We start from the raw sequence: 12889 nt of genomic DNA on the forward strand, positions 1-12889 counted from the left end.
CCATTCTCAAGAAAATTTTAAAGGCATATTCAGGATTCTCAGGGTTTACTCAACGCTTCTACCAAGGTTTTCTCATTTAATGCTCAGAGGAACCCTGTGAGGTTCAGGTTTTTGGTTCTAATTCAGTGCTGAGGACATTGATCAGAGAAGACAATTCACTTGCCCCAGATCAACACAAACCACTCAGCTTTCCCACTGCATGCTGGCCTGGTTCCTTCCAACAGGTCTCAGTTCCTGAGATCTTGTTGACCCTTCAGGGAAAGGCCTCTCTGCCTTAACCCTGAGCTGGACACAGAGGAGGCCCTTGGCAAACACATGCTCACCACTGTCACCTGGCTTCTACTGGTCAAGGAATGGCTCGTGTTGAGGGGGCCCTTGAAGAGTCTTTTGGTGGCATGAGAATCCTAGCACAGGAAGGAGCTGCTTTATTCACTTCAGTGCCTACTTCAGGGCCTAGCATTTGTCTATCTGTAACTTCTATAACATTTATTGAATGAGTGGGTGAGTGAGTGAATGAATGAATGGTCTGGGCTGCCAGAGACTGAAGAAGGTGGTAGACATGCTGCTTTGGGTTCAGAAAAGCAATCTAAAACCAGTCTGGGCTGGGGCCTGAAGTGCTTGCTAGAATGGATGCAGGATCAGAAAGAGGAACCATCTTGTCTGACTAGTTACCTGGATTAAGATGATCTCATCGAAGAACTTTGCAGGCACCTCATAAAAATTCTGGAAGAAGATCTGACGCAGAAAGAAGGGGGATAGGATGTCTGACATTTCTTCCACACTTCACCCGGACTCAGTACACCTAAAGGCTCAGATGAACATGCTTCTTCCCCCTGATTTGCCCATTTCATCTCTTTCAGCTTGCCACCACCCTCACATTCCTCCTCTGGAAGCAGACAGGATTCTGGAGGGGTTTCTGTCCTGGGGAGGGACAGGGGAGGGATCCCTGGAGAACCTAACCCAAGGCCCAGTTAGCTGCCCTGGGGCTAGAGATTTGAACCTTGCCTCCTTATTGATTACCCTGTCAGCCCACTCAACCACCACACCCTGTTGCTGCCTGTTGCTTTCTCAAATGCAAAACTGGTCCTGTCACTCTCCAGATTATATCCTTTGTGGCTCCCAGGTGCCCTCCATGAGGGACTCAAGCTCATCTTGCAGGCTCCCCTGCAGCAACACCCATACCTACAGTTCTGCTCTTTCTTCCAGGCCTCTGCAAACACTTTTTGCATGAATTACCTTCCCCAAGTCCTCTGCTCTCTGCCCTCTCTGTTTTTATGTTTTATTTCTATTCACCAGCCAACTAGAGTTCCTACTGTATATGAATAATACTACAATTTGGGGAGGTGGCAATGCCAAATGCTGAGGTTGCAGGAGAGATAAGATTACATGGCCTGAGCTTGCGTTTCTCAGCTGTATTCATGACCCTCCTAGACCTCTGTACTCCAGCCTTACTCCAAGGTTGTCATCTTGTTATAGAGCAACCCCAATACAAAACGGGGTGCCTGACTGTGGGTCCTCACCCGCGCGTTTCAAAGGACATCCTTTCCCCCTAACAATCTATGTGTTCACATGCCAGAGCCCCCACACTGGCTCTGGCTCCTCAACAAAAGGCGGGGCTCCAATAACTTCATCTGCATCCCCAACCCGGCACAGAGCCCAGCCCTCCCAGGTGCTCAGGAAATGTTTGTGGAATTGTTAGGGGGAAAGGATGTCCTGAGCAAATGTCACACAGGCTTTGTGGACTCCACCCCCATGACACTGGGAAATACAAATCCCCTGATCACCAAAGGGAAGGTTGCAAGGACCTGAGGGCGGAGTTAAGAAACTAGGCTCTCTTTTTGAGTATTTAACTGGCCATGTGGGGGGGGGAGGGGTTGCCCTCTTGGCCACTCGGGGTGCTAGATTTTTCCGCCAGCTCCGTGGCTCAATGGGAATGGGTAGAATGGGTAGGATGCATTTACCAACTTATCTCCCTCTTTTTCTCCCTGAGTTATTCATTTCCCATTTCCTCTTCCCTTGTAAATAAACCTTTCATCAACCTTTTGTGTGTGTCTGCAGTTCAGCATTAATAAGTCCCCTTTAGGGCCTCCCCTGGTGGAGCAGTGGTTGAGCTCTGGGCTGCAAAGCAGCCTGCAGCCTCTGCAGCTCCAGTTCGATCCCTGGCCGCAGGCGAGGGTTCCACATGGCGCGCAGACCTCTCCTGACGCCTGCTGCTCTCCTCAGCAGTGTACTTCGTCAGTCTGCCTGTTCTGTTCCCCGCTCCAGCTCTGGTGAATCCTCTCACCCTCCCGCGCTTCTGACTGTACCCAGTGCTTGTATAAATAAATAAATAAATCTTAAAAAAAAAAAAGTCCCCTTTAAGCGCGGGTAAGGACCCACAGGTAGGCAACCCCATTTTATATCGGAGTTTTCCCTGTAACAGAATGAACAGCAGAAAGCATTGTAGTGAAGGAACAAGTCTGCTGGCTGCCTTTAGGAAGCCCCCCGCCCTGGCTGAGCCAGTTGGCCACAGTGCCTTGCTTAGCCCTGAAGGGCAGGTGTGCCCACCTCATTGAAGAGAGGGTTACTTCCCATCTGGACCCGCGTGTGGTACTGGTGGCCTCCGATGACCACCTTCACCAGCACCTTGAGGTTATTGCCGATGAGCTGTCGGGCTTCAAACACCCTCACTCGGACCTAGAAGATAAAACAGGGCAACCTGACTTTGTGGGCCCAAGCTTCCTTCCCAACAGGACTCTTCTCTACAAGAACAAAGGGCCCTGGTGAGAAATAGCTGCTGGCGATAGAAAGAGAACTCCAGGGATGGGGGGAGGCGGTGTGTGCCTGAAGATAAGCCCAGAGAGACTCTGTTACTTTCTTTCCTCTTCTGGGCATTGTCACCTCACTTTTTCATCTTGTGTAGACCTAGTGTCCCTCCTCAATTGGTATGGGCTTGTTACAGAATAAAAAGATAAAGTCTAATGTTTCTCAGTGAGTTATGCAGGATTTTTTTCATCTATGACCTTTTCTTAGGAATTGAAAATTATCAGTTCTAAGCAGTTGAATCTACGATCTGTGATTTGATCTGTGATTTGTGATTTCTTCCACTGCTTTATGTAATCCACAGAGGCTCAGTAAAGGGACTGTAACATCTAAACCTAGAATCAAAAGGCAAAACAGAAAAAAAAATGAGCAGCCCATGTAAGATCTAGATTAAGGCCGGGTGGGAGAAGGAAGAGGAAATGGCAGTGTCTGGCAGGACAGTGGTGGGGACCTGTCATGTGACCATAAGGTAGTTAACAGCCTCCAGCTTGCCCAAGTCAGACCAGGGTTGGGCCATCTTCCAGAGGTCTTCTGTGTCTCCATCATGTCCAGGTCCCTTCAGGGATAGATACACATGCAGCTACTTGACCATTAAGAGTGGGCCAAGCCAGGGTCACGTCCTCATGTCTGAAATTTGCCTTAACCTCTAGAATATAGGAGAGGCAGTGATTGGGCACATTGACCTATCCTGTGGTAAACTAGCCTGGTGGAAGGGATGGGCCAACAGGGAGAGGGAAGGTATTCCAAAGGCTACTAATGTGCAAAGGCCTGGTGGTCAGACAGCAGGCTTGAGAATGGGGACTGCTAGTTATCTTGGCTGCTGGTATGGGGAGGTTTGGCTGGGGAAGGCTTGAGTTATAAGGGGCCTGGGAAAAACCATCATATAAGGACTTGGATTTAGTCTTGAGGACACTGGGGTATCCTCATGTTTAAGGATATTTTACAGCAGATGCATGGCATGATGAAAATGATGTCTTTGAAAGATCACTTTGACAAAAGAATGGACAGGTGTTTGAGAGGGGTCTAGCTATTGAGGTGGCCCAAGGAGGCAATGGAGAGGTAGCTCAGGCCAGGGAACAGAAGTGGCAATGAAGATGTGGGTATAGTCAGGTGGTATTATGACCTAGGACTTGACCAATGACTGGATGCAAGGGTGAGGTGAAGAGGGGAGGTAATCAATGATGGCCCCCAGTCTCCTGAACAAGTGGCAGCAAAACCTTAGCAGAAATATTAGGTCAGGCTAGATAGCACAGGGAAGTTGGTTAGCCATGGGGTGGGGTTTCCAGAACTCACAGTTGAACCCATGGACCATCCCACAGATCCCCCCAAACTCTCTTCAGCCTCTCCTGTGTGGCTAGTTTCACCTTGCATGTAGCTTGGTGTTGCCAAGAATGCCAAGATCTCCTATAGGGCAGGGGCCAGGCCTTCTCTACTTCCTAGCATCTTCCAGGGCCTGCTGGTGCATAGCCAACAGTGCTTCCTCAGTGGAACTGTATCAAGCTTTAGCTACATTCCCAAGTTCCCCAGAATGGCTCTGGAGGACTAGGGCATGTGGCAAGGAACTGAGGACTTGTAAGTAGTCTGAAGCTTCAACCCTGTATATTGACTTTGTGGAAAGGAGGGAATGGCCTGGGAACACAGTGAGGGTTCATGTGGCTTTCAACCTGGAAGGTCCTTACCTGAAAATGCTGAGGTCTTGAGGACAGAGCCTTGGGCACAGTGGACGTGGGGGCCATCAATTTCTGTCTGGCCGCCACTAATTCACTTATGCCCAGCTGATCTTCTTTCCCTGGGGATACACAGTCGAGGTGGGTTCATAGAGGCAGGGGCTCAGGAGATTTTGAAGCATTTCTCCCATTTCATTGTTATATCCCTAGTGACCAGCTCCTGACTAAAAACATGGCTAAAAGTTCAAATGGGAGTACACATTCTCCCCAGAATATTTCATGGGTCTCTCCCATGGGTCTCTCTCAGTAACTATGAATCCCTGAGCCCCACTATCCACATATTGGGGTTCTTGAAAGTGACCATTGATGCCTCCTTTGAAATCCATTGTCAGAAGATGACAACTGGACATATTACATGACAGATGGACTCAGCCAAGTGTTTGAAATTCTGTTCTCTAGACCCTAAACCTGGTCACAGTCCTGTGTAGGCCTCAAGAGATGGGTCTCAGTTGTCTCTAAGAACCCATCCATCTATACTTGGGGAAGGGCAGGGCTAAGCCCCTTGGAAGGACATACCTATCTTCTTAATATCATGCTTGGTCATTTGGGTCACCTGTAGGTTGACAGTGCACTGCAAGGCAAAGGTAGGAAAGCTGTAGGCCAGACCTTGTGGTCCTTGGCTGGGTTACAACATCAGTTCATGCCCAGTCTTCCTGGGCAGAGCAATGCTGGTCATGATACAGGGCCACTCCATGAGGGCCTGGGATGGAGGGAAGTCATAAACTGGTGGGGAAAGAGCAATGGATTATAGAAGAGGGGATGTGCAGAATAGAGGAAGCATATGGCAGTGGTGGCAACAGAAGGGATGCAACAGGGTAGGGAAGAAAGGAGGTGACTTGGGACCAGTTTAGAACCACTGGTGCTAACAGTTCTTCTAGCCCGCTGTCTCAGGACTCCCGTGGGAACTGCAAATAACTCTTAACTGACCTCCTGCTTCAGTGTCCATCCATCCTCTAGAACAGCACAAGAATTGCCCCCTAGACACTCCTCAGGTGCCTAAACCATCAGCATAAAGTCACAGCTAACCAGTACAGACCACAAGTCCCTTCACAAGGGCTTTGTCCTGCCACCCAGTCTCAACCGTTTCCCCTTTTAGAAACCCTTCCCTCCCCCCACCCTACATCACCTTCGTGGGCAGCCCACCCCCACCTGAGCCTGCTGTGCTGTCTTTTTTTCCCCAGCCTTCACACAAGCACCTTACATCCCTGCCTGGGATTGTCTTCCTTTCCTGTCCAGTGGGCAAACTCATACCCCTCAAGATTTTTCTGAGAACCAAATATACAAATGGACAATGATCAGACTGCATATGAAAATTGAACCCTGAGTCACAATCTACAGCAATCATCTCAGGAAATTAACCCAACAGCTGGAGTAACCAGTCCCAGAAACCAGCCTGCTACAAACCAAACTTGTAGGAAGTCAGACCACTATGTCTAGCAATAATCCAGGAAGCTAAACAATAATAATCAGTCCAAAATGGCTAGGATTTCATAACTAACAGCTTTTCTAATTTTTGTCCCCACTTCCAGTTTAGAACCAAGCAGAGAAAGTGCGGACCCGTGATCTACTGCAGAGGATGCCCGGCTTCTACTTAGCCCACCTACAGCTTTCCCACGCCAGTGTCCTATAATCAGGACGTGCCTGCAACCTTTCTTTTTCCTACCATAACTCTGTCCCCTTCCTGTCTTTGAGTTTCTGGCAAAATACAAGTGATGGTGGCTGACTCCTTCTCTAAATAGAAAGCTCTGAATAAATAAACAGCTTTTGCCTATTTTCATTTGGCTGGTTCCTTGTTTGTTTCCTCATGTCTTAATCACCTCCTCTGTAAAGGCTCCCATTACCTCCCAAGTGGGATTTTCATTTACCGACCCCTGTGTATGGGCCGGAGTGTTCTCACTGGGAGTGGTGCCTACTTTAATAGATGGGAGGCTTCATTTACTTTTGTAGCCCAGGCCCAGCCCACGGGTGGGCTGACACCCCATGGGTGAATAATCAATCTAAAAAGGTAAATGGAAGGGTAAAAGGGTGGATGGATGAGTGGATGGTCGAGTGGAAAAGTTAGGGAGATGATGGCGGAGCCATCCTTCCTGGGGCCTGACTCACAGCGGTAGGCATCCTGGAGCGGTCAAGCAACTTCAGGTTCTTCACAAAAAGGACTCTACTTGGTTTACTCACCAAGGGTTTGAGCGGTATTGTGGCCAACCCAATGAACCTGGGGAGATGAGGAGCAGATGTGAGATCCTGAGCCAGGGGAAGTGTGTCCTTCTCTGTCCCAAGTATGGCTTTATCTAGAGATGTTTTTCCCTGGAAAAGGCTGTGTTGTCCTTGTGGGGGACAAGGAGGACGCAATGAGGCAGAGTCTCCACCAGAGGGCGCAGGACTCTCAAATCTCTGGGAATTGGTGTTGGGGCTCCCTGAGCAGTGTGGGTGCCCTAGACTCTGGCCTTCCTGTATGCTTTCCAGCAACTCTGCTTCAATTCTTCTCCTGATTGGGAAGTGATTGGCTGGGGAGTAGACACCTGACTGAAACTGGGCCAGTCCATTGCTCTGTCCAGGGAGGCCATCATGCCTGTAGGTCTCAGTGGGATGTCATCTCAGTTGGCACTAAAATGAGCTCATGATAGGAAGCCAGGGCTGGGTGGAAAGAAGCAGAGATTTGAGATCCTATAGTTTCAGAAGAGACAGAACTGCTCCTAGGTTCACAGGTTCCTAGTTCTATTAGTTCTATTGGGTCTGCTCTCCTACCGTTGCTGCCCTTCTGCAAATCTCCCATTTGTGTGTGTGTTTGCAGTGTGGAGTGGGTTCTGGTCCTTGCAGCTGAGTGAGTTATGAATTCAAGTTAGAAAGTGCTACATCTGCTGTAGCTTTGGTCAGAGCCAGACACCCTCTGTCTCACCCACACCCACCTTTCTTTCTTTGTTGCGTTCATGTCCCGAAGGATGACTTGCAGGTAATCGTCATTCTCCAGGGGCCAGTTCCAGAGGTGCCAGATTAGGGTCTGTGGGAGGCATAAAGAAGTCTGTATCCTTCTTCCACTCTCCCCTTCCCATCTTTCTAGGAAGTGGGAAAAGGTGTAGGGAACAGGATGGTGCTATCTCCCTGAAATTGAGGAACTCCCCTTCAGTCTGATTTCCTGAGAGGATGACATTTGCTACTTTTCACCAAAGTGCCAGACATCCTACCTGGGCTTCTGTGGATTGAATTGCAGTATTTTGAGTATGTTCATAACTGAGGGTTTGAGTTGGGGGACATGGATGGATGAAGATGAGAAGGATCCTGCATAGGGAAATTTATCTTTGCTTCAGGCTTCTGGAAACATCAGGATGGCCAGGTTGAACAATGGTAGTACCATTGTCCATCCCCAGATGGACCAACACAGCAATGGGAAGATGTGACCTGCAAGGCCTTATAGGCTCAGCCCAAGATGCCCCAGACTTGGGAAAAGCTAGTGAGCCACCTGTCTTCCTCTCCCTGGATTTCTGAGCATGGCCTGGACCCAACCTTGTTATTGCAGTTGTCATTGTCTCATGTGGACTTGCCCTCATGTGTTTTACCTCATTCCATATAGGGTTGTTCCCTTCCATCTCTTGGGTTCTCTTCTTGAAATCTGCAAAGACACCAGGGAACTGGCATTGTCACAGGGAAGTATTTCAAAGTCTAGGTTCAAACTCCAAGAAAACTTCAAGTGTGCATTAACAGGTACGATATGACACTGATTCATTCTGACTCTGGGGATTACAAAATGTCTCACTTTTTATAGGAACATCACCTCACATGACAGGAAATGTTACATGTTCATTTAATTTTATTTTATTTTAAAAAATATTTATTTTTATTTATTTATGCATACAAGAACTGGGGTATAGGCCAGAGGTGCAGGGTTGCGGGGGAGGCAGAGGTGAGTGGATTCAGACACAGACTGGGGAGCAGAACAGGCGGATTGACTAAAATATACTGCTTCGGGGAGCAGCAGGAGAGGCAGGAGAAGTCTGCAGAGCCTCATTTTCTTCCCTGATACAGTTCTAGCCATCTTGCAGGCAGGTGGAGCCATGTGACTTGTTCTGCCCAGTGGGGCATGGAGGGGTTATTAGCCACTGCCAGGCCTAGCTCCTAAAATCTCCCATGAGATTCTCTATTCCCTTCTCTCCACTCCCCACATCTACTTTCAATATCTGCAGGCCGGGTGGTGCCAGGGTGATTCTGCAGCCATAGGCAGCAAGGAGCCAGTCCCTAAACTATTACCTGGAGGAGCTGCTCAGGGAGGGCTATCTGACAGGTCTTGATGTGAGAAGAGGTAAATTTGTACTGAGTTACTAAGATTTAAGGGTTTATTTATTACCAGAGCTAAGCCCCACACACTCTAAGACATCCCAAAACATCTTTAATTGTAGAAGCCTCTTCATGCAGTAAAATTCCTGTTCTTCAGAAATATCTTTAACAAAGGACAGTCTATAGCCCTGCAAAGAACCCCTAGAATACATTGAGATTCTTCCCAAAGAAAGAAAGAGTATTTGGGTTGAGTATCAGGAAGGGAGGCAGAGTAATGGTCTACAGAGGGAGAGGGGCTGGGAAGACAGGTGGATGAGAAATTAAAAATAACAAACAAATACTCAGTTATAAGAATTTATAGGAAAATCTACTGGCAAAAAGGGGATTTGTGGTTTTAGGCATCTTTGTAACAGGCGACTAGAGGGAGGGAAACAGCGCCCGCAAAGTGCAGAGACAGAACCTCAAGATAAAGAAGAGGAGCAGCTGCTCCCTGCTCCCTGCTCTCATGCAGCTAGTCAGTGAGACGAAGACTCCCTTGAGCATCCACTACACCTCCAGCAACAAATACCCTTCACTGTGAGCTCGAGTCTCAAGTGTCTAACCCAAGTGTTGCCGTGTTCAGCAAGCAGTTTTTCAGACCAGGACAAAAAGCAAGGAATGTCATTCTTTTTTCTTTTTTTTTTAAGTTTTTTTTGTTTGTTTTTTAATGCAAGAGCTGGGATATAGGCCAGACGCACAGGAGGGTGAGAGAATTCACCAGAGACAGAGTGGGGAGCAGAACAGGCAGACGGACCAAAACACACTGCTGAGGGTGTTACAGGGCAGCCCCGACACAAAACGGGGTGCCTGACTGTGGGTCCTCACACACGTACTTAAAAGGACTTATCAATGCTCTACTGCAGGCACACGCGGAAGGTTAATAAAAGGTTTATTTACAAAGGAAGGGCAAATGAGGAAATGTACAGCTCAGGGAGAAAAGTGGGAGACAAAGTTTTAAATGAGTCCTACCCGATCCGCCGATCAGGCATCCCAAAATGACACTCTGAGAGCTGGCCGCGAGCCAGGAGCCGTGAAGCCAGGAGGTGAGCGAGAGAGAGCGAGCCCCCCAAGGCCCACATGTCTGGTTTTTATATCCAACCTGGCTGCTTAACTCCATCCTCAGGTCCCAGCCACCTTCCCTTTGGTGGTGATGGGATTTGGAGTTTCCAGTGTCTTTGGCTTTGGCCTGGGGTGGGGGTGGAGTCCACAAAGCCTATATGGAATTAGCTCAGGACATCCTTTCCCCCCTAACAAGGGGAGCAGTGGGCGAGACAGGAGAGGTCTGTCCCTCCATGTGGGTTGCTCACTGGCAGGCCAGGGATCAAACCTGTGCTGCAGAGGCCGCGGACAGCTTCACAGCGCTGCGCTCAACCCGCTGTGCCACTGGGGAGGCCCCAGGAATGTCACTCTTTACTCCTGTTTCTTATAGAAATCCCGTGTCCTTCTTTACTCTTGGTCCCAATTTTCTTTCTCCCGGCACTTCTCCATTTGCCCACATACACCTCCACGTTTGCCTTTCCCTTCCTCCCCTTTTGCCCTCAGCAATTTGTTATGTAGATGTGCTTCATCTCTTCCATTCTCACAAATCTCCTTTCTTAGACTTTTTGGGGACATTTTGCCTTATCTATGGAAATGGAGATTTGAAAACTTACCTCACAAAATTGTGAAGAGCGAAACTCCATGTCTATGAAAAGGTTTTTGTTGGTTGTAAATGCAAGTCACATTACTGAGCAGTTATTATTAGAACGTGTACACAAAGGATACAAAGGGTGGCACAAAGGGTTAAGACATAACCTATGAAGTTACCATGCAGCCACTGCAGCACGAGTTCGATCCCTGGCCAGGGAGCCACCCACATGGCGCAGCAGACCTCTCCTGACTCGCCCACTGTTCCCCTCAGCAGTATATTTCAGTCAATCTTCCTGTTCTGTTCCCCACTCTGTCTCTGGTGAATCCTCTCATCCCCCCCACACCTCTGCCCGATACCCCAGTTCTTGTATGCATAAATAAATCTTTAAAAATAAATAAATATTGGGCCCCCCCAGTGGTGCAGCGGTTGAGCGCTGGGTTGTGAAGCTGCCTGCAGCCTCTGCAGCACCGGTTTGATCCCCGGCTGCTCCCCGGCCACCAGAGGAGGGTCCCACATGGCGCGCAGACCTCTCCTGCTGCCCGCTGCTCCCCTCAGCAGCGTACTTGAGTCCTGCTATCTGTTCTGCTCCCTGCTCTGGCTCTGGTGAATTCTCTCACCCTCCTGCGCTTCTGACTGTACCCAGTGCTTGTATAAATAAATAAAAATAAATCTTTAATAAAAATAAATACATAAATAAATATTAAATCCTTACACAATCCTATGAAGTAGGTAATCTTTTTCTTTAAACCTCAGTTTGGGGCACAGTCTTAGTTCATAGAAGAAGCTCAAGAAATATTAATCTTCTCTTTTTCTCATAGCCATCCCATGGGAGAAATAGGAGGCAGAGGCACCATAATAAAAGAGTAGCAACAGAGGTGAAAAGTTTTGAAAGAAGTGGATGGTGTCTACCTCACCTTTTTGTCACATGGGGCATCTTTTACGTAGTAAGACAACAATAAATCTATTCTCCCCCAAAAGTCTACTGCTCCTTGGAGCTCCTCTCTGCCACCCAGGACCCTGCCTCTCACCTCTGAAGTAGATGGACATGCAGAGTTGGGGTGGGGGGCTTTTGGGAGGTTCAATGTTGGCTGACTCTACAACCAGCCGCAGCATCTCGACCTCCTTCCTCTGTCCCTCTGAAGCGCCACTTCCTTCCTGGAGCACCTGGGCCCAGGGTTTCTCCTTATTCACAGGGCCCAGCAGAGTCCTGTGTGTGTTGCCTAGCAAGAGGGTCACTGTCACAAAGGCAGTTGTTCTTGGTTCTGAAGAGGAATTTAGGGGGTCCTTTGTGTGCATTAAGGCTTCCACTGCTTTAGGGTTGAACGTTGTAGGAAGAAACTACATCTTATCCAATGGTTAGTGTGGCAATTATTAGGTATTTTTAAAATGTATGTTAGTTAAGCAAACACTTCCACAGCAAGCTGACTACAAATTCTAAAAGATGTGTGGCATTCAAAGACCAAGAACTTGGATGCATGATCATGGTGCTGCTATTGTTTTCTGCTGCAGCAGACTTTAAAGAAGACCTTCCTGACAACTTAGCTTTCTTTTTTACTTTTAAAGATTTCATTAACTTTAAAAAAAAATTTATTTATTTTATACAAGAGCTGGGGTACAGGCCTGAGTAGCGGGAGGGTGAGAGGATTCACCAGAGACAGAGCGGGGAGCAGAATAGGCAGACTGACGAAATACACTGCTGAGGGGAGCAGCGGGCGAGACAGGAGAGGTCTGCCGCGCCATGTGGGATTCTCCCTGGCCGGCCGGGAATCGAACAGGCCCTGCGGAGGCTGTGGACAGCTTCACAGCGCTGCGCTCAACCTGCTGCGCCACCGGGGAGGCCCACAAGATTTCATTAACTTTTAAAAATATTTATTTATTTATTTATTTATACAAGCACCGGGTACAGTCAGAAGCGCGGGAGGGTGAGAGGATTCACCAGACCCACAGCGGGGAACAGAACAGGCAGACCGACGAAATACACTGCTGAGGGGAGCAGCAGACAGCAGGAGAGGTCTGCGCGCCATGTGGGACCCTAGCCCGGTGGCCGGGGATCGAACCAGTGCTGCAGAGGCTGCGGCAGCTTCGCAACCCAGAGCTCAACTGCTGTGCCACCAGGGAGGCCCTTCATTAACTTTTAAAAGTAATTCATGAAGCAGGCAGCATCCCATTTAGCAAGTAGAAAGGCTCTGCAAGACGTTGCACAAAATGAAAGGGTTTTGTTTGTTTTTACTGTTATCAAGCTTGTTTTGTTTTATTTTGGTAACACTGGTTGATGATGTTGTGCTTCAGAGGTGTAGGCTCTCTGCCTTCAGGTGTTGTTACCACACCTCATCCACCACCCAAGCACCCACAGCCCCCCCCCCCCCCCCCCCCCCGCCACTGTCCTCTCCATTCTCTTCCCTCCTGGCCTCAGATCCACTGT

The 12889-nt window shown here is 48.6% G+C and overlaps 1 protein-coding gene across 1 annotated transcript in view; it reads right to left on the reverse strand.

The window, feature by feature from the left end:
- FER1L5 (fer-1 like family member 5) overlaps positions 1 to 11580 on the reverse strand; it is a gene marked incomplete at both ends in the record, with an annotated part of 47449 nt that extends 35869 nt beyond the window's left edge. Inside the window, 8 exons of the mRNA XM_084234801.1 lie at positions 673 to 735; positions 2548 to 2676; positions 4482 to 4591; positions 5046 to 5100; positions 6633 to 6741; positions 7436 to 7527; positions 8084 to 8136; positions 11496 to 11580. Of these exons, the coding sequence (XP_084090927.1) occupies positions 673 to 735; positions 2548 to 2676; positions 4482 to 4591; positions 5046 to 5100; positions 6633 to 6741; positions 7436 to 7527; positions 8084 to 8136; positions 11496 to 11580 (696 nt within the window). The remainder of the gene's footprint in view (positions 1 to 672; positions 736 to 2547; positions 2677 to 4481; positions 4592 to 5045; positions 5101 to 6632; positions 6742 to 7435; positions 7528 to 8083; positions 8137 to 11495) is intronic.
- Positions 11581 to 12889: the final 1309 nt, after the last annotated feature.

Source organism: Talpa europaea (assembly GCF_964194135.1).
Source record: "Talpa europaea genome assembly, chromosome: 6".
NCBI lineage: Eukaryota > Metazoa > Chordata > Mammalia > Eulipotyphla > Talpidae > Talpa > Talpa europaea.